Raw genomic sequence first — 21,800 nt, forward strand, 5'->3', positions numbered from 1 at the left:
CATTTGATTGATTGATTGATTGATTGATTATTGTCTGTTTTGTTTTTGTTTCACTTTGCCTGCAGATGGAGAAAGTTCACACATTCTTGGATTACATTATGGGCGGTTTACAAATCTCCTTTACGGTATGACAATTATATATATATATATTGGTGGAAACTACTTGAGAATGAGCAAGAGAAAACAGCTAAGAGAGCCAACCACTTTCCTGCCCCACTTTTCAAAGTGGTGTTCAAAACTCCTGTTATCTTACTATCTCAATGGAAGCCGTTTCTTCCTCCATTGTGAGATGGTAAAAGCTGAGAAAGACAGGGAGAACGAGAGAGGATTACCCTGAGGTTATCTAGTAAACTGTGTGGATGAATAGTAAATGCGAAGCCAGGCCTCTCTGCGTTTGAGCCTGGCACGCTAACCACTCTGCACCACATCCTTTTCTCATTCTTCCTTTCCCAGGTGGCCATTGACTTTACAGCCTCCAACGGAGACCCCCGGAGCGAACACTCCCTTCACTTCATCAACCCCAAGGAACCCAACGAATACCTGAAAGCATTGTCCTCGGTGGGAGAGATCTGCCAAGACTATGACAGGTACAGGAGACAGTTTGGGGCTTGACATCCTGAAGAAAGCTCACACAGCTTGGGGAAATTGCTGGGTTTTTGGACAAAAACTTTCAGAACCCCCAGCCAGCCACGGTGAAATGTTTTCTCTACCGTGACCTAGTTTTTCCTCCTTCCAGTGACAAGCGGTTCCCCGCCTTTGGCTTTGGAGCGCGGATCCCTCCAGACTTCGAGGTGAGCTCCCAGGTGGTTTTGGAGATCAGGTTAACCTGGACGGACAGGTGATGCGTCATTTCATTTTTCCTCTGCTGGAATGCAGTCTTTTTTCTCCTTCTGTCTTGGGCAGGTGTCACACGATTTCGCTGTCAATTTCGACCCTGAGAATCCAGAATGTGAAAGTAAGGGAACTCTTTGACATATGTATAAAAAGAAGCTTAGATAAATACACTCATTGACCTTTTCTCTGTTCATCTGTTTGGCTTTTGAGGCTGAAAACCAATGAGGGTGCATCTACACTGTAGAAATAATGCAGTGGCTCCTATCTATAGGATCCTGGGATGCTTAGTTTTGTGATGCACCAGCTGTCTTTGGCAATGAAGGTTACAGACCTTGTATGGTTTTCTCCCAGTATTCAAACATTCTGAAGAGTTCTGGAGGTATATTCTGCAGGAAGATATACATGTTTTTTTGTGTTTGTGTGTGCAAGAAAAAGTTTTCTGCATGGAAAAATGGCTTCCTGTGTGGAAAATCACTTTTTGCACCAAAAAAGTCCTCCACAGTACTTTGCGATGTTCAAATACCAGGAGAATACTTTGGAGAAATATTCATTTTCTCTCACAGTGGAGAGAAAACTACAGTAATGATTCATCCTTGCAAGTGAGGACCAAATGAGGATTTGCCTCCCAACAACAGTTCACTCAATTTTCTTCTTTCCTAGGGATTGCTGGAGTGATTGAGGCTTACAAGCGTTGCCTGCCCCAAATCCAGCTCTATGGTCCAACCAACGTTGCCCCCATCATTAACAAAGTGGCAGCCCCTGCAGCCGAGGAAGAAAAAACAGGGATGCCTACGGTACAGCGGGGCGTTCAAGGCGGGCAGAATATTTAGGGAGAAACTGCTCTGGACCTCAGAGTAGAGGCACTGTCTGCCTTAGTCCTAACCCTTAGTGTCTCCTGCCCCACAGAAATACCGCGTCCTGTTGATCCTCACGGATGGCGTGGTGAGCGACATGCCAGAGGCGTGCGATGCCGTGGTCCGGGCCTCCCGCCTGCCGCTCTCCATCATCATTGTGGGTATCGGGAATGCTGACTTTTCCGACATGCGGGAACTCAATGGGGACCGCGGGATGCTGGAGTCAGACGAAGGAAGGGCTGTTCGTGACATCGTCCAGTTTGTACCAGTCCGGGAATTCAAGAAGGTGAGATGTTTCATCTCCCCCCACCCACCCAGGATGGCTGCTTCCATCAGGCCATGCTGTTTTGAGTCCCATTTTGGACTATAAATCTTATAAATAAATAATAAATGAATGAAAATGTGCATTTTATAGCTAGCAGACAACAGCCATCCATACCTGTTAACTGCCTTCCCTCTTTATTACATCTCCTAGCCCTCACTACTCCACAGCCAGTACTAGAGGTGGGCAGCTTTGCAGAATCAATTTTTCATTTTTTAAAAAATAAAAGATTAACATTAAAACTGTAAAAATTAACTAAATAAATCAACATCAAAACTGGAAATGGCCGGAAGTCTACTTCTTGTTTCATTGGTGGGTTAGGATCTAGTTTTCTTGCAAAACTGCTCGTCCTGGAAGCTTTCAAAAGTGGGAAATTGCACTTTGGGCCATTTTTGAATTTTATTTCAGTAGAAATAGGTTCTGGGGAGAAAGCCAGCATGGCATAGTGGTTTGAGCATTGGACTATGACTCTAGAGACCAGGGTTTGATTTCCCGCTTGCCCATGAAACCCACATGGACAATTCACATGCTCTCAGCTTCAGAGAAAGGCAATGGCAAACCTTCCCTGAACAAATCTTGCTAAGGAAAGCCCATGATAGATTCGCTTAGGGTTGCCATAAGTCAGAAATGAATTGAAGGCATGCAACATCCACACACACAACCGGGTTCTAGGGAGGGAGCTATAAACAGCCCAATAGATCACAACCCTGGTCTGCACAGATATCTACCTTTCTGTTCTTCCCTGTCTCAGTCCTTTTAATTTTTTCCTTCCTTTCCTACTTGTAGCCTTAGATCTTGCTATGTTTTTAAAAACCCTCCCCACTTCTAATGCTGCTCTCCCTTCATATATATACTTTCATGCTCCTCGCTCTATCAAGCATTAGGAAGTTCTCAGGGCAATCTTGCATAAGACCATCTCCCTTGTGAATGCTGGAGATGCATGTTGTTTTCTTGATAATATTTGTTTGTTTACATATTTATAAGTTGAGCCGCTGGGACATTGGGAGGCTGGCAAAGCGTTGAGAGCAATAATGCTAGCCTTGAAAGCTGCATCAGTTCCCTGAAAATGACAGTGTGCTTTTGGACTAGAAAGCTGCAAAAATATAAATGACTGTCTCCCTCACTGTCTGCAGGACTATGGAATTACAGTGGGCCCTTCCCTTACTCAAGCGATCCATTCCAGATCCCGCAGCGTAAGGGGAAATCCACATTTGCTCGCACCCCATTGCAAACAATGGGGCACATGCTTGTGGCGTGGGGCAGCACATGCACCACACACTCACATACCATTACTTTAATTGTCACACAGTTTCAGCATAAGCTCAAAGTCATGTATAGTTCCTATAAATATTGTGGGTGCACTGTATTTCCTTCATTCCCTCTCACCATTTTCCCAGTTTGTCACTAGCTAGTAGCCATCAGCCATAGAAAGCAATTAAACAAAGCCCTTCCACATGCCTTGATAGAAAGTATTTTGCCGTTCTGACACCCAATCTATCCTTACACTAGTCTGGTCTCTTCTCATCCTTTCTTTTCCTCTTCTCACTGTCCCTTACCCAATCCTTCAGCCTTGCTGGCATTCAGATATGTTTTCAACATCTCTTTCCTCCATCTTTCTTGCAGGCTCCCCCCAATGCACTCGCCAAGTATGTTTTGGCTGAAGTCCCCAAACAGGTGGTGGAGTATTACGGGAGCAAAGGCATTGCCCCTGCGACGCAGAGGTCTTCCTCCCCCCAGCCCCAGTGAGACCCACATGCCCCTTCCCCCGTGGGCATGGTTTGTCCAGCACCTTAATGTAAGTTTCGGGATGGTTGTGGTGGCAATTGGCAAGATGTGGGAGGGGAGCGATGGCTATGTATGTACAGGTTGAGTCTCCCTTATTCGGAATTCTGAAATTCAAAATATTCCAACCTTTTTTCATGGGTGGCTGAGATAGTGATTCCATTGCTTTCTGATGTTTCGGTGTACACAAACTGTGTTTCACTCACAAAGTTATTGAAAATATTGTATAAAATTACTTTCGGGCTAGCTGTATAAAGGTGCGTACAAAACATATGTGAATTTTGTGTTTAGACTCGAGCCCCGTCACCAAGCTATTTTATTATGTATATGCAGATATTCCAGAATCTGAAAAGAAACTGAAAACCAAAGGATGACCTTGGGCAAGTCACACTCTCTCAGCCTCAGGGGAAGGCAATGGAAAACCTCCTCTGAGCAAACCTTTCTTTTCTTTCTCTTTGCCTGCTTCTGTCTCCTTCAGGTGCCTGTTTCTCTTTCCCCACACCTATGTCTTCCAGCCCTTAGTCCCTTAGGACCCGTCCTCTGCCTTTTCTGGTGGGGAAAAGAGAGAGAAAGGAGAGAGGAAAAACAAGAGAGCACTTCGTCTCTGGCCTCCAGGCCTTCACCCGCGACTCAGGACGGCAGCTGGAACTGCACTCCATCCAGATGTTCCCAGCTGTTCCCCATCTCCCCCTCCCGACCCTCACGGATCCTCACCCCAGATAAGCCTGCATTGATGGTGATGCCCATTTCCTTCAATAAACCATCTCTCTTGAACACAGCTCCCTCTGTTATTCTGGACTCTTCTTTCCCTCTGTCTGTCTGTTTCTGTCTCTGTATCGCACACCAGTGAATGTCAGTATTTGCCAAAGATATGGTTGACATTTGCCAATAATGATGGTGATAACTGGACAACCCTGAATTCTTATATTCACTCTGTATCATCTTTCTCCAAACTCTGCAGCACTTTAGAAACCTTGGTCATGTCCCTGTTTGATAATGATTATCCCAGGAATTTTGAAAATTCATGCAAGGGGAATCCTCTGGGTCTCAGTCCCACCTATGAATAACCAAAGTCCTGTCTCATCAGAGTTTGGAAAAGTCACTTTTTTGGACAACAGTTCCCCAAATATTCCACCTTACATTCTGGGAGATATCCAAGGGTAGCCGTGTTGGCCATATAACAAAGTACAATAACATCCAAAACCCACAGAATAGTTATCCCTTTACTGAGCTGTCCGAAAATGCACACAAATACATCTTGCAAGCTTTCAAAGCTTTGCTGGCTTCCTCATCAGGTAAAGGTGTTAGAAATTTTGAAAACTTGCAACATGTATTTTGTGCATTTTGGTTGATCCAATAAAGGTATCCCTGTTTTGTGGATTCTGGGAGATTTAATCAAACAATGTAACTTTTCTCAGCTGTGATCTGAACTCACTGCCCATCAGAAAAGCAGTTTACAGGTCTGGTTGGAACCTCAGCTTCAGCTACATCTGCCATTCATTCCCTCACCCATGGCTTTCCATGGCCTTGAGCAACTACAAAACAGGAAGCAATCCAACAGGAACAGCTGTTCAACTGCACTGGATGCCAGTAGTACGGGAGGCAACTAAGTAGGGCAATTCTCAAAGCCACATACCCTTTTAGAATTACTGGGGGATAACCAGCACTGCATTTTTGATGCCTCAGTTTCCTATCTGTCAAAAAGAATTTATGGCTGGTTTTTCATCTTTTCTCCCCTGGGATTGAAGATGGAGAATGCATTAAAAGACGCTAAAATCCCTGCTGAAGTGGGGCAAGGAAGAAGGAAAAGGGAAGGAACTGCATCTTCCTTTTCTTATGTTATTTCTCCCTCCCAACCCACAGTGAATAAGTGGCAACCCTTTGCAAAGGAAGGGACCAAGAGGTTCTCATTACTTATTTATGAAGAGTGCCTAATTGCGTATATAACTGCTGGAATTGGTTTTTCACTTGCAGGGCCCTCTCCGCAGTCACGCAATGTGGGTAGATGGGAAAGGCTAATGCCAAGGTGTGCAAGGATACGGTAATAATAATAATAATAATAATAATAATAATAGGTCATAATGCAGGGAGTGGGACAAACAATCACAATCAGGATTGCGGGGAATTCAGCCTTGAGCTACAATCTGAATCAGGCTTTAGATTTCTCCCCCCTTACCTGCTGCGTATACATGCACTACATTATTATTTCATTTCACTAACTTCCATGGCAAAAGCCAGTGTGGCCTAGTGGTTTAGGAGTTGGACTACAGCTCTGGAGACAAGGATTCGAATCCTTACTCGGTCATGAAAACCCACTGGGTGACCTTAGGCAAGACACATTCTCTCAACTTCAGAGGGTGGCAAATGCAAAAATCCCCTATAAACAAATTTTGCCAAGAAAATCCTGCGATAAGGTCACCATAAGTCGGAAACGACTTGAAAGCACACAGCAACAATAACAGCTTCCATGACATCAGTTTGTGGACTCCTGAGAACTGCAATTTTAAGCATTTAGGATGGCCTGCTGTAGTACAGCGTAGTGCACTAGAGCATGTTCTCCAATAGTTTGCAGTTGAAAACCAGGGCATATATGGCCAAGCAATATCGGTCTGTGGCCAAGGTGGCAAAAGTTATTAAATGTGGAAGAGCACACAAGTGAGGAGAAGCTGCAGGAGTTTGTTTTTGCCTGGGTCCACTGGGAAGGGCAAGATTCAACCTCCTCCTCTCCTCTCCCGCTGCTGAGTTAGTACAAATTACAGCCAGCCTTCCATATCCATGGATTATTTTATCCACAAATTCAAGCATCCACGCTTTGAAAATATTAATAGAATATATAAATTCCAAAAAGCAAGCCTTGATTTTGCTATTTTATATAAGGAACACCATGTTATTGTATTTAATGGAACTTGAGCATCCATGGATTTTGGTATACCTGGGGGCAACCTGGAACCAAATCCCAGTAGCTACCAAGAGCCCAATGTACTTTTGCACTTTGAACTCAGTTTGCAGCAACTGGAGTAAGCGGAGGACAAAGGGGGAAACTTGGAAGAGGAGGGAGAAACTGGGACATTTTAAAAGCAGCTGGAAAAAGAATGGGACAACAAAAGATTCACCATGACTGTTATTTCCAGTTGAAAAGTATGCTAGAGAATTCTGTGTATCACCCTAAACTACAAATCCCAGGATTCCATAGGACAGAACCATGACAGTTAAACTGATATAAAAATGCTAGATTTGTGCATTGTGGAAACAGCCCAAATTAAGGTTGTTCCAGGTTATTTTGCTGCTTGAAATAAAGGGCAAAATGGCACCCCCAGCTCAAAAACGTTGAGCCTTCTCACATTATTAAACAAACCCGGCAGACAAACGCAAAGACACATATTTTCTTTTCTACCTCTGCATGACTCTCATTCTCTTCAGGTTGAAAAAGTGTGGGAGAGCATTATAAAAGCATTGTTTTTGCCAAATGGATTATTTCAGCTTGGGAAGTGGGACACTTTTACAAGAACGACTTCATGCGTCTTTTCGATTACCTGACAGGTTTGTTTAATAATGCAATGAGGCTCTAGCTGGGCTCTTACCTGAATACTAGCAAAAGAAGAGGTTGTTGTTGTTGTTGTTGTTGTTGTTGTGTGCCTTCAAGTCAATTTTTACTTACAGCGACCCTAAGGTGAACATATCATGGGGTTTTCTTGGCAAGATTTGTTCAGAGGTGGTTTTGCCATTGCCTTCCACTGAGGCTGAGAGCATGTGAATTCCCAAGGCTACCCAGTGGGTTTCAATGGCTGAGCCAGGATTCAAACCCTGGTCTCCAGGGTCATAGTCCAGCGCTCAAACACTATGCCATGCTGGCGCCCAAATGAAGAGTACCATCCACCATACCTGAGAGTAGCAGGCAATGTGTGTCTAGCTCTGGCCTCCAATGCCCCAGTGGCTCAGAAGGAACAGCTAAAGGAAATCTCTGTCCTGCTGCCCAGTATCTGCTGCTTGAGGCCATTGCCTCACTCTCTCCAGTAATAGGGCTGGCCCTTTTGCCAGAACTTGGTATGTGCAACAGTTTCAACCAGTGTTTAAAGCAACAGTACTTCTGAACATGTGCAGAGTGAGAGTATCTCCCTTGCTTCTTAGGGAAATTCCCCTGGGACCAATTCTTCAAAAGGAAGGGCCACGCTTGCTCCATTTTTTCAGAGGCCCTCTCTCCAAGGCTAGGCCTGTGCTGAGCCTCCTGAAGTGGCTTCCTTCCATTGCGGCGTTCCCACATTTTTTATTTGTGGCGGCTTCTTAGAAGCGCTATTAATCTCTTGGCGCTAGGTGGTTGCTGCCTTGGCACTGAGAGCATTTTGGGACTAGGTATGAAAAATGCAAGGCGAGCCAGCATGATTTCAGTATTTGGACTATTTCTGAAGACCAGGGTTTGAATCCCGGCTTGGCTGGATAAACCCACTCAGTGGGTAAGTCACACTCTCTCACCTTCAGATGGCAAACCTCCTCTAAACAAATCTTGCCAAGAAAGCCTCATGGTAGAGTCCCCATAAGTTGGAAACAACTTGAAGGCATATGACGACAACGACGACGATGATGATGATGGTTCAGAGGTACTTTAAACTTTGTTTTACTATTCCAGAATCCAGCCTCTCTGGTGCTGAAATTTGCCAAGTCTGGACACAAATCACCCTCAATTTATTTTCCTCAGGGCAGCTGGAGCAATTTGCTCTACCAACATTTTCTTGCAATCGAGAGCACACGCGTAGAAACCAAGGCTGGCTTGGATTCACCATTCTGCTGAGCATGCCACAGAAGTGGCAGCCTCAGCTAAATCAACGTTAACCGTAATTGCCTAGGAGTTTTCCACAGTCACTGCATGAATTGTTTTCAAAATATCTTTGCAGTTTAAGACAGTGGTGTTTATCAAGCTGATGTTCTCTGAAAGAGAGCAAGAGGACGAGATCTTTTCAATTAGTGGTTTTTCAGAAGGTCTTTCCAGAAACCCTGGAGTGCCTCAGATGCATGGCAGGACTCTCCAGGCTTTGCATTTCCACTGCAGAAATAATCCAGTTTGACACTGCTTTAACTGCCATGACTCAGTGCTGTGGGATTTTGGGATGCTTAGTTTTGTGAGATATTTAGCCTTCCCTGTCAGAGAGCTCTGGTGCCATGACAAATTTTAACATGCCAGGTAAAGTGGTATCAAACTGCATTATTTCTGCAGTGCAGATGCAGGCAAGATGTTTCAAAAACCACGTTCCCCTGCAAACTACAATGCAATGCTCTGGTGTTTTGCCCCTTTCTATTCTCAGGATAAAGATGACCCTATAGGACAGTTGGTCTTAATATCAGTCCTGATTCTATCACTGGGTTTTCTTGGCAAGATCTATTTAGATGAGGTTTGCCACTGCCTTCCTCTGAGAGAGCGTGACTTGCCCATGGCAAGGGAGGATTCAAACCCTGGTCTCTTGGAATCCTAGACTAGCACTTAAACCACCATGCCACACAGGCTCTTGAAAATAGGATTTTCCTAGCAAGAATTATTTAGAAGTGGGTTTCCATCACCTTCCAACAAGGCTGAGAGTGTGATTTTCCCAAGTTCCCCCAGCTGACTTCCATGGCTGAGCAGAGATTTGAACCCTGCTCTCCTAGAGTCCTAGAGTTCATCTACCTGGTAGAAATAATGCAGTTGATGCCACTTGTGCTATCATTCCATCCTCTGGAAACCTGGGATTGATAGTTTTGCAAGGTCTGCTCTGCCAAAGAGTGCTGGCGCCTCACCAAACTATGAATCCCAGGGTTCTGTAGGATGGGCCCATGGCAATGACAGTAATGTCAAACTATATTACTTCTACAATGTAGATGCACCTCTAGTTCAAACTTTAAAGCACTATATAATATGCTAGTTCTCTGTGGGCCAGAGTGCTAAAAATAGGGACCTGCATGGCAGACTTAAACTAGACTGTTATGGTGGTGGTTGTGTGCCTGCAAGCCATTTCTGACTCATGGTAACCCAAAGAAACGGAGGTTTCTTTGCAAGTTTATTCACAAGGGGGTTGTCACTGCCATCCCCTGAGGCTAAGAGAGTGTGACTTGCCCAAAGTCACCCAGTGAGTTTCAGTGGCCAAGACAGGATTCGAACCCTGGTCTCCAAAGTCATCATCCATCACTCAGACCACTGCAGCACAAATTTAACAGGATTCTCATCACCCTAAAAAACCTATAGGATTGTTTCAGGGGCAGCCATGACAGGTAAACTGGTGCAACACCAACGTGTACATTTGGAGTGCAAATATTTTCTGCAAATATGGCTACGGTGCATCCCAGAATTCTTTGCAGCTTGTGTGGAAATTAATATAGCTCAATAGGAAGCAGCAAGAGGGCTCCGGTAACATAAAGCTGAGATCTTAAGCCTTTATATATCATTTCCAAACCCAAAGAACTCCAGAAGCAGGTTCCAAATTAAATAATTTTATTAATAAAAAGGGAATTGGCACACACACAAACACACTTTCTTACTCACACACACACACACCAGAACTAGCAATGCAAAGGCAGTAGAAAACAGTGAGTTGCAGATTTACAAAGAAGCAATACTGCACTACCGATCCTGAAGCATAGCTCCAATTGTGGGGTGACTGGAATGAGAATGTCTCAGTAAACACCTGCAATATGTGGGATGGCCAGCTACTGAGGTGTCCAGTCAAAATCAAACTGATGTCCATCCAGTTTCAAACTAGACCAAATTGCTATTGTCTAGATATGTGTATTTACAGCAAGAAATTGGTCCTGGGGCAACGTTTCAGGAGTTAAATGGCTTCTCCAGGAGTTATAAGGGCTTTCCCAGGGGAGAAGAATGGAATGAGATATGAAGAAATGACCAGACAATTGGCATGAATGTCCTCAAACAAAAAGAGTTTCATTCCCAGAAGGAAACTCCCTTAGTCTGTTGTATGCAAGCAACCATCAGGTCCAGTGTCCACCATTGCACTCCTTGGTGAAGGGATGATGCCAATTCCGACCTTGAGCAATCTCATCTCAGCTAAGAGCCTTTGGCTTCTCCCATGCTGAGCCATCTTCTCATATGCTATGGCTGCTTTTCCGTGCTGGGGTTTCCCCTTTGGGCTACCCTTAATATCAATTTGATATTAAAAATTATAGAGGGGGGGCTGGACCCTGGAGTAATGGGCTTTGGCAGCATGTCAGAGGAATTAATAGCAAAAGTGTTCCACGGCTATAGGAAGTTTTGGGGGCAGAACCCTGGATTATGGTGGCAAGGAATGCTTCTACTGCACTATCCTTAAATAGTGGAGGACTTCCTAGGATCAGTTTCCTTGGAGAGAATATGGCAGTACTGCAAAATCTCTGAGGTTTCATTCCCCACCCCTTGTTTCATGTGGGGAAGTCAATTTTCCCCACTATTACCCCAAACATTAAGATATTCAGCACGGATAGGTCTCTGCTTCTCTGAGGCATGGTTCCTATTTTGCTTTTGGTGATTCATAAATAGTATTGCTTTTTCTTCCTGTCCTCTTTAATGTTTCCATTTTGGAGGAAGAGCCAAAAGGAGCTGGGGTAGAGGTAGGAGCCCCTTTGTTAATATTGCTTCCCCAGCATTGTAACTTATAGGAAGATCTACATACAGGGAGGAAGGGGGATATTGCTGTGTCAGCCCCCAAACTAAGATGCAAAGATGGTACCTTTTCTGTTGTTTTGTATCATCACATATATTGCTTGCGTCTGCGTCTCCCAGATGGCATTATGAATTCTTGCAACCATGGAGTTTATAATTACGTTCCAACTCTGCTCATTAGCCGGCCTAATATTTGTTAACTCAGTGTCTGAGAAAGGAGAAGTCAAGGGGAACGGGGCTGAGGAGGACCCAGGATTGGTATTTTATTGTTGTTGTTGCTGCTGCTGCGTACCTTCAAGTTGTGTCTGATTTATGGGAACCCTAAAGACGAACCTATCATGGGGCTTTGGGCACCAGATTTGTTCAGAAGTTGTTTGCCATTATGTATGTATGTATGTATGTATGTATGTATGTATGTAGCACTGTAAATTTCATTCCTCTGAGGCCGAGAGAATGTGACTTGGACATATTTCAATATTTGCAAATATTTCCATATTAGGCAAGCTCTGAAAACCCATTTATTACATGGGGTGTGTGTACACTGTTGAAATAATGCAGTTTGACACCACTTCAAGTGCTGTAGCTCCCGCCTATGGAACCCTGGCATTTGTAGTTTTACCAGGATTTTAGCCTTCACTGCCAAAGAGTGCTGCTGCCCCACACAACTACAGATCCCACAGTTCTGTAGGAAGCAGCCATGGCTGCTAAAGTGATTTCGAACTGCATTATTTCAGCAGTGTAGGTAAAGATTAGGGTAGAAATATGAGAACCAGCATGGTGCAGTGGCTTCAGTGTTGGACTAGGACTCTGGACACCAGGGTTCAATTCCCCACATGGCCATGGAAACCCACTTGGTGACCTGGGCAGGTCACACTCTCTTGGCCTCAAAGGTTGGCAATGACAAACCTCCTCCGGACCAATCTTGCCAAGAAAACCCCATGATAGATTCGCCTTAGGGTCACCATGGATCGGAAACAACTCAAAGGCACACAACAAGAAGAAACTAAGCACAGTAGGATTGTCAGATTGAAATCTGAACCATTAAAAGAGGCCATTAAAAAGCTGGTGTTGCTGAAAAATGAAGGGTAGAATCAAATTTAAGAAGGGTCTTTTCCCCCATGTTGGTCTATGGCTGAAATTCAGGACCCTGGACAGGTAACCCAGGATCTGAATTGACCTCTGTCTTGAAAAGGCTTTGATTTGTAAACTCTCAGAACTAATGGAAATCAACAGAACAACTGTGATTCCATACTGCAAGCTGCTTCAACCCAGGCCTTCCTTGCTTAGTGCTTGTCTAGCAAAACCTTTCAAAAGACACTAATAGTGTGTTGATCTAGAGGCTGCTATGAGAAAGAATCCGCTGGTCTTAAATGTTGCAAAGGCCCCTCTGTTGGCTGCCTTCCTGGAAGCTAGACTTGCAGACCCTTCGTTGTTCCTGGAGTGCAGCATTTTTCACTTGCAGACCTGGAGTCTTTCTGCTGAGCAGAACATTGCTTGTATTTATGGGACTGCCAATAACATAAATTTTACGTTTGCTCCTGTGAAAAACTCCTGCTTTTGCTCCTGCAAGGCTGATTCCTATGAGATCCTGTGGACCTGAGGTTATAAAACCTTTGCTGTAATCCATAAAGTCATCCCTCTTGCAAAGGACAAGCATCCAGTGTATCCATGTTTCTAATGTGAAGTTGAAGGGTTTCATGGCTGGCATCCATAGTTTGTTGTAGGTTTGATGTCAGCCACAGATGCTGGCGAAACGTCAGGAATAAACTCTTCTAGAATATGGCCACATAGCCCAAAAAACCTACAACAAACTATCCATGTTTCACTTTGGTGAACCTCCCTTGATCAATGGGAGTATTTGGTTGTAAGTGCCTTCCTTGGTTGATTCAAGGTCCATCCTCAGTACCACTTTCTTGGGAACCCGGCAGAGTTCTGGCTATTCCAGAATTTGCCCAACTTTGTTTGTCTTGCAAACAGGGAAGAACACCAAATCCACAATAAACAACATCAGTTAAAATGCTTTCATTAAATCATACAACAGTTTAAAAGGACAAATAAGACATATACATTTTAAAAGAGTCCATATTTAAAATTAAGCATCTAAGTTCACAATTTAAAAATCATCAGGATAAGCCTGCTGGAAGAGACTGGTCTTCAATGCTGTTTTGAATTCAGATAGTGTATTCAGCTGCCAAATCTCTTCCAGCAGATCATTCCACAATCCAGGGGCGGCTGAAAAAAAGTCCTCTGGCTGACCATTGCCAACCTAGTCCTGGATGACTGGAGTAAATGTCCACCAGAGGGTCTGAGAGTATGGGGTGGATTATATGGGAGGAGGCAATCCTATAGGTAACCTGGACTCAAACCATATACAGCTTTAAAGGTAATAATCAACATTTTGTACCTTGGCTAGAAACTAACTGGCAGCCAGTGGAGTGAATTTAATATTGGTGTAATAGGATCACTCCTGGATGTCCCAGTAATCAATCTGGCTGCTGTGTTTTGAACTAACTGAAGTTTCCAAACTTGGAACAGAGATAACCCAACATACAGTGCATTGCAGAAGTCCAGCCTTGAGTTTATTAGGATATACTACAACCAGCTCCCACTTTCACTCTGGCAACCCTGAGCACAGAGTTCAAAACCACAACAAAACCCCAAAACACCAGGCCTAACAAATTTGGAAAATATTAGTACACTTATTTTTCAAGATGCTGCCCTCACCCTGAGATTCCCCCTCTTAGCCTTATAGACCAGAGAAAAAGGGTCTAGGCCCTGAGACTTGGCAAGCTCTGTGTGTGTGTGTCACAAACACAGGCTGTCATCCCTATTTAACCTGTCAGAAGAAAAACAACCAAGTGTCTTCTAGTGCCTCAAAGACTAGGGAGTTTATCAGACAAGGGGAATTGGACGTATAATCCGATGGCAATCTGAACGCAATCATGGGGTTTCACATTATTGCATGATAGACTGCCACACGCAAATTCGGGCAATGGCATGCTATGTTCGGGCAATGGGAAGCCAGTTCGAACGCAATGCACATTCACATAATTGCGCTAAACTAGCGACTTAAGTGAATGCGTTCTGGCCCCACTTCTTTTCATTCGAATTTAAGAGAAATTCCTCCCGTTTGATAAACTCCTAGGGCTTCATCCGCACTGCAGAAATAATCCGGTTTGACATCACTTTAACTACCATGGCTCAATGCTATGGAATTCTGGGATCTGTAGTTTAATAAAACATTTAGCCTTCTCTGTCAGAGAGCTCTGGCACCACAATAAACTACACTTCCCAGAAGTCCATAGCATTGAGCCATGGCAGTTAAAGTGGTGTCAAACTGGATTATTTCTGCAGTGCGGATGCAATTTAGGCCCCAATAATGTGGCTGATGCTCTTGAAAATTTATGCCGAATAAAATATCGCACCGTTTATGGTGCTAGCAGGCTCTTTGAAGTGTTTTCTCAGCCTAGATAACAGAGTCCTGGATCTACCACAAATCATGCAGAGATCGATAGTAGATCCCAATCTACCTTATAGCCAGTTTTTATCATCATTGTCATCATCATCCCCAGTCTGAAGCCAGTTTAGAAAAGTTATTTATTTATTTATTTATTTATTTATTTATTTATTTATTTATTTATTTATTTATTTCCTGCTTTTCCCCCAAAACTGGAACTCGGAGCAGCTTACAAGGTTAAATACAATGCAATTAAAAACATAGAAAAGTGTTACATTAAAACAGAATTAAATTATTACAATATTAAAACAGATTGCATATAAAAGAACAGAATGTAGTTAAAAATATAAAAGTGTTTGTTTAAAACACATTTAGAACCAATGCAGGCTTTTAAAAAAAAAATGTCATCATGAGAAAAGTTTAAAATGTAATTCAGCTATTCATAAAATTAAAAGCTGTTAAAAGCCTAACCCAGCTTGGCCCATGCACTGGCTGTGGCATATAATGGATGGATGCGCTCTTCCCTCAGCACCCTCCTGCGAGGTTGGCACAACCGGCCCCTTTGGACTGACACCATGGGAACAGCGTGGCTCAATGTCCTGGGAGTTGGAGGGGACTCAGTTGGCCAGAGTGTCTTGTTGTGATCTGTTCTACGGAAAATCATTGCGAAGGAAGTGGAAAGTGGCGCCGTGGCAGGATGCTCTGAATCTTTGCCCGGAGAGTGCCGCACTGCAGCGAGTTAACAATGAAAGAAACCTGAGGTTTAGATTGGCACATGAGTCAGTGGTTCCTGGGCACAATGCCCTTTTGGGTGGCCAGGGGCCAATTGTTGTCTCTGTTTAACCTACCTTGCAGGGTTGTTGTTAGGACAGAGTGAGGCAAAATGTTTGTTTAAATATTTCTGGTAGGTGATGTGCCTTCAAGTCGTTTCCAACTTATGGCAATCCTAAGGTGATCCTATCATGGGTTTTCTTGGCAAGGGTTGTTCAGAGGAGGGTTGCCCTTGCCTTCCCCTGAGGAGTGTGACTTGCCCAAGGTCTACCAGTGACTTGCAAGGTCTCCCAATGGCCTCCATGGCCAAGTGGGGAATCGAACCCTGGTCTCCGGAGTTGTAGTCCAACACTGAAACCACTATGCCACACTGGCTCTCATATTTCTATCTAACCCTTTATCGTGGAACTTCAGTGTAGTAAACAGGCTGACTCTCCTTTATCCGGAAATCCAAAATAGTCCAAAAATCCAAAATTGTCCACATGAGTGGCTGACATAAGGGCACCTTTGCTTTCTGATGGTTTAATGTACACAAACTTTCTTTCAACACAATACTAGTTTAAAATATTCCATATAAAATTACCTTCAGGCTAGATTCAATCTAGACAATGAAGAAATTTAAATAGTTAAAGAATTCCCATATCTAGGATCAAACCTTGACCAAAATGGAGACTGCAGCAAAGAAAGAAGAAGAAGAAGAAGAAGAAGAAGAGGGATGGGAAGGGCAGCTAGGAAAGAACTGGAAAAGATCCTGAAGAGCAAAGACATACAACTGAGCACTAAAGTCAGAATTGTTCAAGCCATTGTATTCCCCATCATCCCTATGTATGGATGTAGAGCTGGATAGTGAAGGAAGCAGACAGAAAGAAAACCAACTCCATTGAAATGTGATGCTGGAGAAGAGGACTTAGGATGAAACCATGGACAGCCCAGAAGACAAACAAATGGGTTCTTGAACAGACCAGACCAGGGCTTTCCTTGGAAGCAAAGATGACCAAGTTGAGACTATCGTACTTTGGCCACATCATGAGAAGGCACGGATCACTGGAAAAACCAATAATGCTAGGAAAGGTAGAGAGGGGAGAAGAAAGAGAGGAAGACCACAAACCAGGTGGATAGACTCAACCAGGGGGTTATTATGGGCAGGGGCTTATTGCAGGATCTGGGCAAGATGGCAGTGGAGGAGAGGAGTCTTGGAGATCTCTCAACCACAGGGTCCCCAGGAGTCAGAACCAACTCACGGGCAGCTAACAACAACAACAAATATGTATAATGTGTACACAAAACATAAATGCATTTCGTGTTTAGACTTGGGTCCCATCTCCATGATATCTCCTGATGTATATGCAAATATTCCAAAATCCAAAACACTCTGACATCCAAAACAGCAACCCCATCCTCCAACCTGCTTCCAGGTGGATGAAAGCCCTGCCCTGCGACCAAAGAACACAGGCCTTTATTGCCCTTTAATTTCCTTCCCTTTCTTTCTCCTTCTTCCCCTCCTCCTCATCCTAAACACCAGACTTGTTTTTATGTTTTAATTTCTGATGCAACGATCAACATGCCAGATCCCGAAATGTGATCCTTGCTTTCCCCCCTCCTTCCTCTTTCACCAACCCAGCTGGGAATCTTTGTATTTGGGACAACTGTCAGAAAGAATTTAAAAGAACAAAACAGAAGAATGAGAAAGCCATCCCTCCCTCTCTTTCAACAAGACCTTTCTTGAGGTGCATTGCAGTCATTTGATTTCCCCCTCCTTTGTGCCCTCAGAGCCTGAAAGACACAAGGCAGGAGGGAATGGAGGAGCAATGGTAATTACCAGGATGTTTGTCAAGAGGACGGAGGGCAAAGATGGGGATTACTGGCGACGTGGTGGCGATGGAGAGTGGCGCTCTTCCCCCCTTCCTGCCACTGCTCTCCTTTCCTCTGAGAAAACTGGGCAGAATGCCAGGCAAGAGCCTTGGGCCAATGCCAACTTTTCAAGCTGAAAATTCACAGTAGCAAATCTATAGGGTATTTCTTGCCAAAGTACTGGGCGGTGGGACAGAAATGGGAAGGGCACAGATGTACCGTGGCCTTGGTATCCACTGGGATTTTGCTCCAGGACACCCCATGGATATCAAAATCCATGGATGCTCAAGTCTTATTATATGCAAAGGTGTATACAAAATGGCAGAATCAAAGTATGCTTTTTGGAATTGACAGTCACCTCTCTGTATCCATGGATTTCTTATCCATGTATTCAACTATCCATGGCTTGAAAATATTTTACTCTACCATTCTATTTAATGGGATTTCAGCATCAACGTTTTTTATATCCACAGTGGGGCCTGGAACCAAACCCCAGTGGATATTAAGGGCCAACTGTATGTCTTTTTTGGAATCTTTTCAAGCCGTGAATGAAGAATCTGTGGCTATGTAGCGCCGACCGTATACATTTGAGGAGAACTAGAAAAACAGGGTGTGGGGCAGAGATAAAACTACAAAGAAGAGTGCTGAAGTTCATGAGGACTAGAAACATTGGAAGGAAGAAGAAAAACTGAGAGTTCCCCATTTTGGTCTGCACTTTTGTAGCCTGACTTCATTGTATCTCCCTTTCCTTTCCCAGAAATTGGTAATGAGAGATGTACAGACAATCCATTTAACAGTCACTCATTAACTTCTCCTTATGTGAATCCTTTTCTTTTTTAAAGGCCATCCGGCAATTAGAGGGAAATAATCCTAAATGGGATAATGGGCCGGGCACACAGAAAGTGAAGCCAGTCGTCTTCAGCTAATGGTGCTGGCGTATTTTGAGAAGATGGATGAATCCCCAAGGTCCTATGAGGAGGATGCGCTGGCCTTGAAAGAACTGGACAAGGATGGAAGCTGTGCTGGGAAGCTGTACTGATGTATGAGGCATAAAAGAGGTAACTCTGAACATGTGCAGACTGCCATTCCTCCTCACCAGCAGCAGCACCCTCTCATTGCAAACTGTTTGGAATCTTTATGGCCTGGGATTGTGGTTTCCAAGTGCAAAGCAAGAGTATACCATCACAATCATTTGATGTTGTTGCTGTGTGCCTTCAAGTCATTTCCAAGTTATGGTGACCCTAAGCTATCATAGGGTTTTCTTTGCAAGTTTCTTCATCACTGGGGGTTTGCCATTGCCATCTTCTAAGGCTGAGAAAGTGTGATCTGCTCAAAGCCACCTGGTGGGTTCCCATGGCCAAGCCAGGATTCGAACCCTGGTCTCCCAGTGTGCTAAACCAGTGCTCACACCATGTTGGCCCCATGATCTTTTGCAGAAGAAGTCATCATCTGTGTCAAGAGATCTGAAAGAAGCACTTATCCTTATGAACATTGACTTGCCAGTATAGATTGCAGCTCACAATGTTTTGCAAAAATCCCAACAACAAGCCAACCTTCAGTGGCCTGTCAAAAATTGATCAGATACCTTGCTCCACATATGAGATGGATTTGTGTGTCCCAGAGTTGTAGTAGAGCCAGGAGTCAGAGGGTCAAAGTATTGAAATAATGCCATTTATTGCACCACCTTCTTTGAGTTATACAACTCTCTCTGAGAGGAGCAGTAATCCTTGCCAGAAGCGCTCCAGTTATGAAAACAGAGGGAAGAGGGAAGGGAAAATTAATTCCCCAGCAACAATTGATGGTTCTGTACAAAGTATTTTACTATACCTGTATCTGGAAAGTATACAGTGGGCCCTTGGTACCTGCTGAGGTTTGGTTCCAGAACCCCTGTGGATACCAGAATCTGTGGATGCTCAAGTCCCACTAAATACAATAGCATGGTAAAATGGTGTCCCTTATATAAAATGGGAAAATCAAGGTTTGCTTTTGGAAATTTAATTTTTAAAAAATATTTTCAAACCATGGATGCCAAAATCTTTGGATAAAGAATCCATGGATACGCAGTGTCAGTTATATTAACATATAGATATGGAGTGTATATTACCATATACTGAAGAAGAAATGCCAAACATCCCATCTGGATTCAGAAAAGGAGGAGACACCAGAGATCACATTAAAATCATATGTTGGTTAATGGAGCCCACCCAAGAATTTCAGAAGAGAATCAGCCTATGCTTTACAGCAAAGTCGCTGCGTAGACCACAAAAAAAACCCCTATGGATTCCTCTAAAAGAAATGAGAATGCCACAACATTTTATCGTCCTAATGTGTAACCTATATTTTGGACAGGAGGCCATAACGAAAGGACATCTCAATAGCCACCAAGTGTCCCGATTTGGGAGAGACAGTCTTATTTGTCGTCCCACCTTTTCAGCTGTTTTAAAATTGCCCCAGTTTCTCATTCCATCTAGTGCCATGGCAAAACAAAAGAGAAAACAAAGAAAAAAGGAATATTGAGAGCTGGCCACTGATCTTCACCTCCCAAAGTCAAATGTATTGAAGGTTTGGGGTCAAATCACAAACCAAGATCCACATTCCTTGGAGTCTCTGCTTTTACTTTCGATCTTTGACAGCCCTAAAGAAAAAACAACAGATGAAACACTGATATCCTTGGCCCTGGATGTGGCTCTATGGGAAGATTTGAAAGACTAAAGTGTGAGAAGATGGAAATTAACAAACAAATTAGAAAGTGCACAAGGAGACAGAAAAGAGGACAAGCTCAGGGAGAGATGGTGCCCTTTCATTATACAAGCTTCCAAAGATCCAGAGATTTTGGAGACATTCATTCTAATTCTTTACAACCGAAGATCACCATTTTAAAAGAAACTCCTTAAATGAACCAATTTGAAATGACAGGGAGATTTTGGTTGAAGGGGATAATAAATCCCTTCTACCAAGAGACGGTTGCTGTTTTTCTTGTTGTTCAATGTGTTTATCTGTTTCTAGAAACCATACAAATGACACAGATCCTAAGGCTGAGAAAGGCTGGTACAGTTTTCAGGGATAGGCTGGGGATTTATTCCTATTTTATTGCCTGGCCTGGATATTTGAGGCAAAAAGAGAGCGAATCTTGGGAAGAAATCCCTCTGGGGTGCATGGAGGGTGGGGTGGAAAGGGTATAACTGGGAGGCGGAAGAGCCAACCGAGTTTCAAATGCCAGCCAAGGTTTGGGATGGCAGCCAGTTTTTGAAGCAGCCCTGGCACACGCGCGAGCTATGATCCATTGCATTGGGATTTAATTACTGAGTTCAGCTGCCAGGCAAAAGCTGGCACAGCAGTGAGTCCTGGGGGTGGGTTTCTTTTTTCTTCTTACCTCCCCAGGCGGGCATTTACACAGCAGGGGTGCTGTGCCAACACAGTATCACCCTATTGCTATGCACGCCTCTTGCACCCATCCACAACCTGACCTCCGTGCAGGTGTTCTGAAGGACAAAAAAGGCTCCCAAAACATTATCTTGCAGCAGAAGGGATTTTAATAAGAATGGGGAGAAGGTGGGTAGCTCTGCCCTGGCTGTGCCACAACTGGAATCCACCAAAAAAGGTGGATTTTGGTGAGACTAGATCTCCTGCTAGGCTTTTGGCTTTCCCTTTTAACCCTGACAAGTTGAAACACTCCTCTCCCAGTACAATAACTTTTGTACCCTGCTGCATGTTGCTGTTGTGTGTCTTCAAGTCATTTTTGATTTACGGAGACCCTAACGCAAACCTATCATAGGGTTTTCTTGGAAGATTTGTTCAGAGAAAGTTTGCCATTGCCTTCCCCTGAGGCTGAGAGAGTATGATGGGCCCAAGGTCACCCAGTGGGTTTCGTGCCCGAGCTGGAAATCGAACTCTGGTCTCCAAAGTTGTAGTCATAGTCCAGCACTCAAAGCACTATGCCACGCATGTTTTCATACTTGCAACATTTGTTCTTGTTATTGTTGTTGTGTGCCTTCAAGTAGTTTCCAACCCTAAAGTAAACCTGTCATGAGGTTTTCTTGGCAAGATTGCCATTGCCTTCCCCTGAGATTGAGATCCTGTGATTTGCCCAAGGATATTCAATGGGTTTCATGGCTATCCAGTGAATTGAACCTTGGTCTCCAGAGTCATAGTCATACGACAGCACTCAAACCACTATGCCACAATGGCTCTCCTACCTGCTGCATACCTTGCAAGATTTCACAGATGAAAAACAGGATATGGGTGGCCAAGCAAGACCAGCGTGTGGTCAAGATGGCCAATATGAGTGATTAAGAAGCAGATGCATGTTGG

At 43.9% G+C, this 21,800-nt stretch overlaps 1 protein-coding gene across 1 annotated transcript in view; it reads left to right on the top strand.

Annotated features, from left to right (window-relative positions):
- Window positions 1-4,561, top strand: part of CPNE6 (copine 6) — a 29,971-nt gene extending 25,410 nt beyond the window's left edge. The window contains exons 10-17 of the mRNA XM_089479870.1: window positions 66-125; window positions 454-587; window positions 737-791; window positions 904-955; window positions 1,495-1,628; window positions 1,741-1,974; window positions 3,634-3,805; window positions 4,271-4,561. Of these exons, the coding sequence (XP_089335996.1) occupies window positions 66-125; window positions 454-587; window positions 737-791; window positions 904-955; window positions 1,495-1,628; window positions 1,741-1,974; window positions 3,634-3,756 (792 nt within the window). The 3' untranslated portion in view covers window positions 3,757-3,805; window positions 4,271-4,561. The remainder of the gene's footprint in view (window positions 1-65; window positions 126-453; window positions 588-736; window positions 792-903; window positions 956-1,494; window positions 1,629-1,740; window positions 1,975-3,633; window positions 3,806-4,270) is intronic.
- The last annotated feature ends 17,239 nt before the right edge of the window (window positions 4,562-21,800 follow it).

The sequence above is a fragment of the Sceloporus occidentalis genome, unplaced genomic scaffold, assembly GCF_023333645.1.
Source record: "Sceloporus occidentalis isolate IW3139 unplaced genomic scaffold, rSceOcc1.0.p SCAF_14, whole genome shotgun sequence".
NCBI lineage: Eukaryota > Metazoa > Chordata > Lepidosauria > Squamata > Phrynosomatidae > Sceloporus > Sceloporus occidentalis.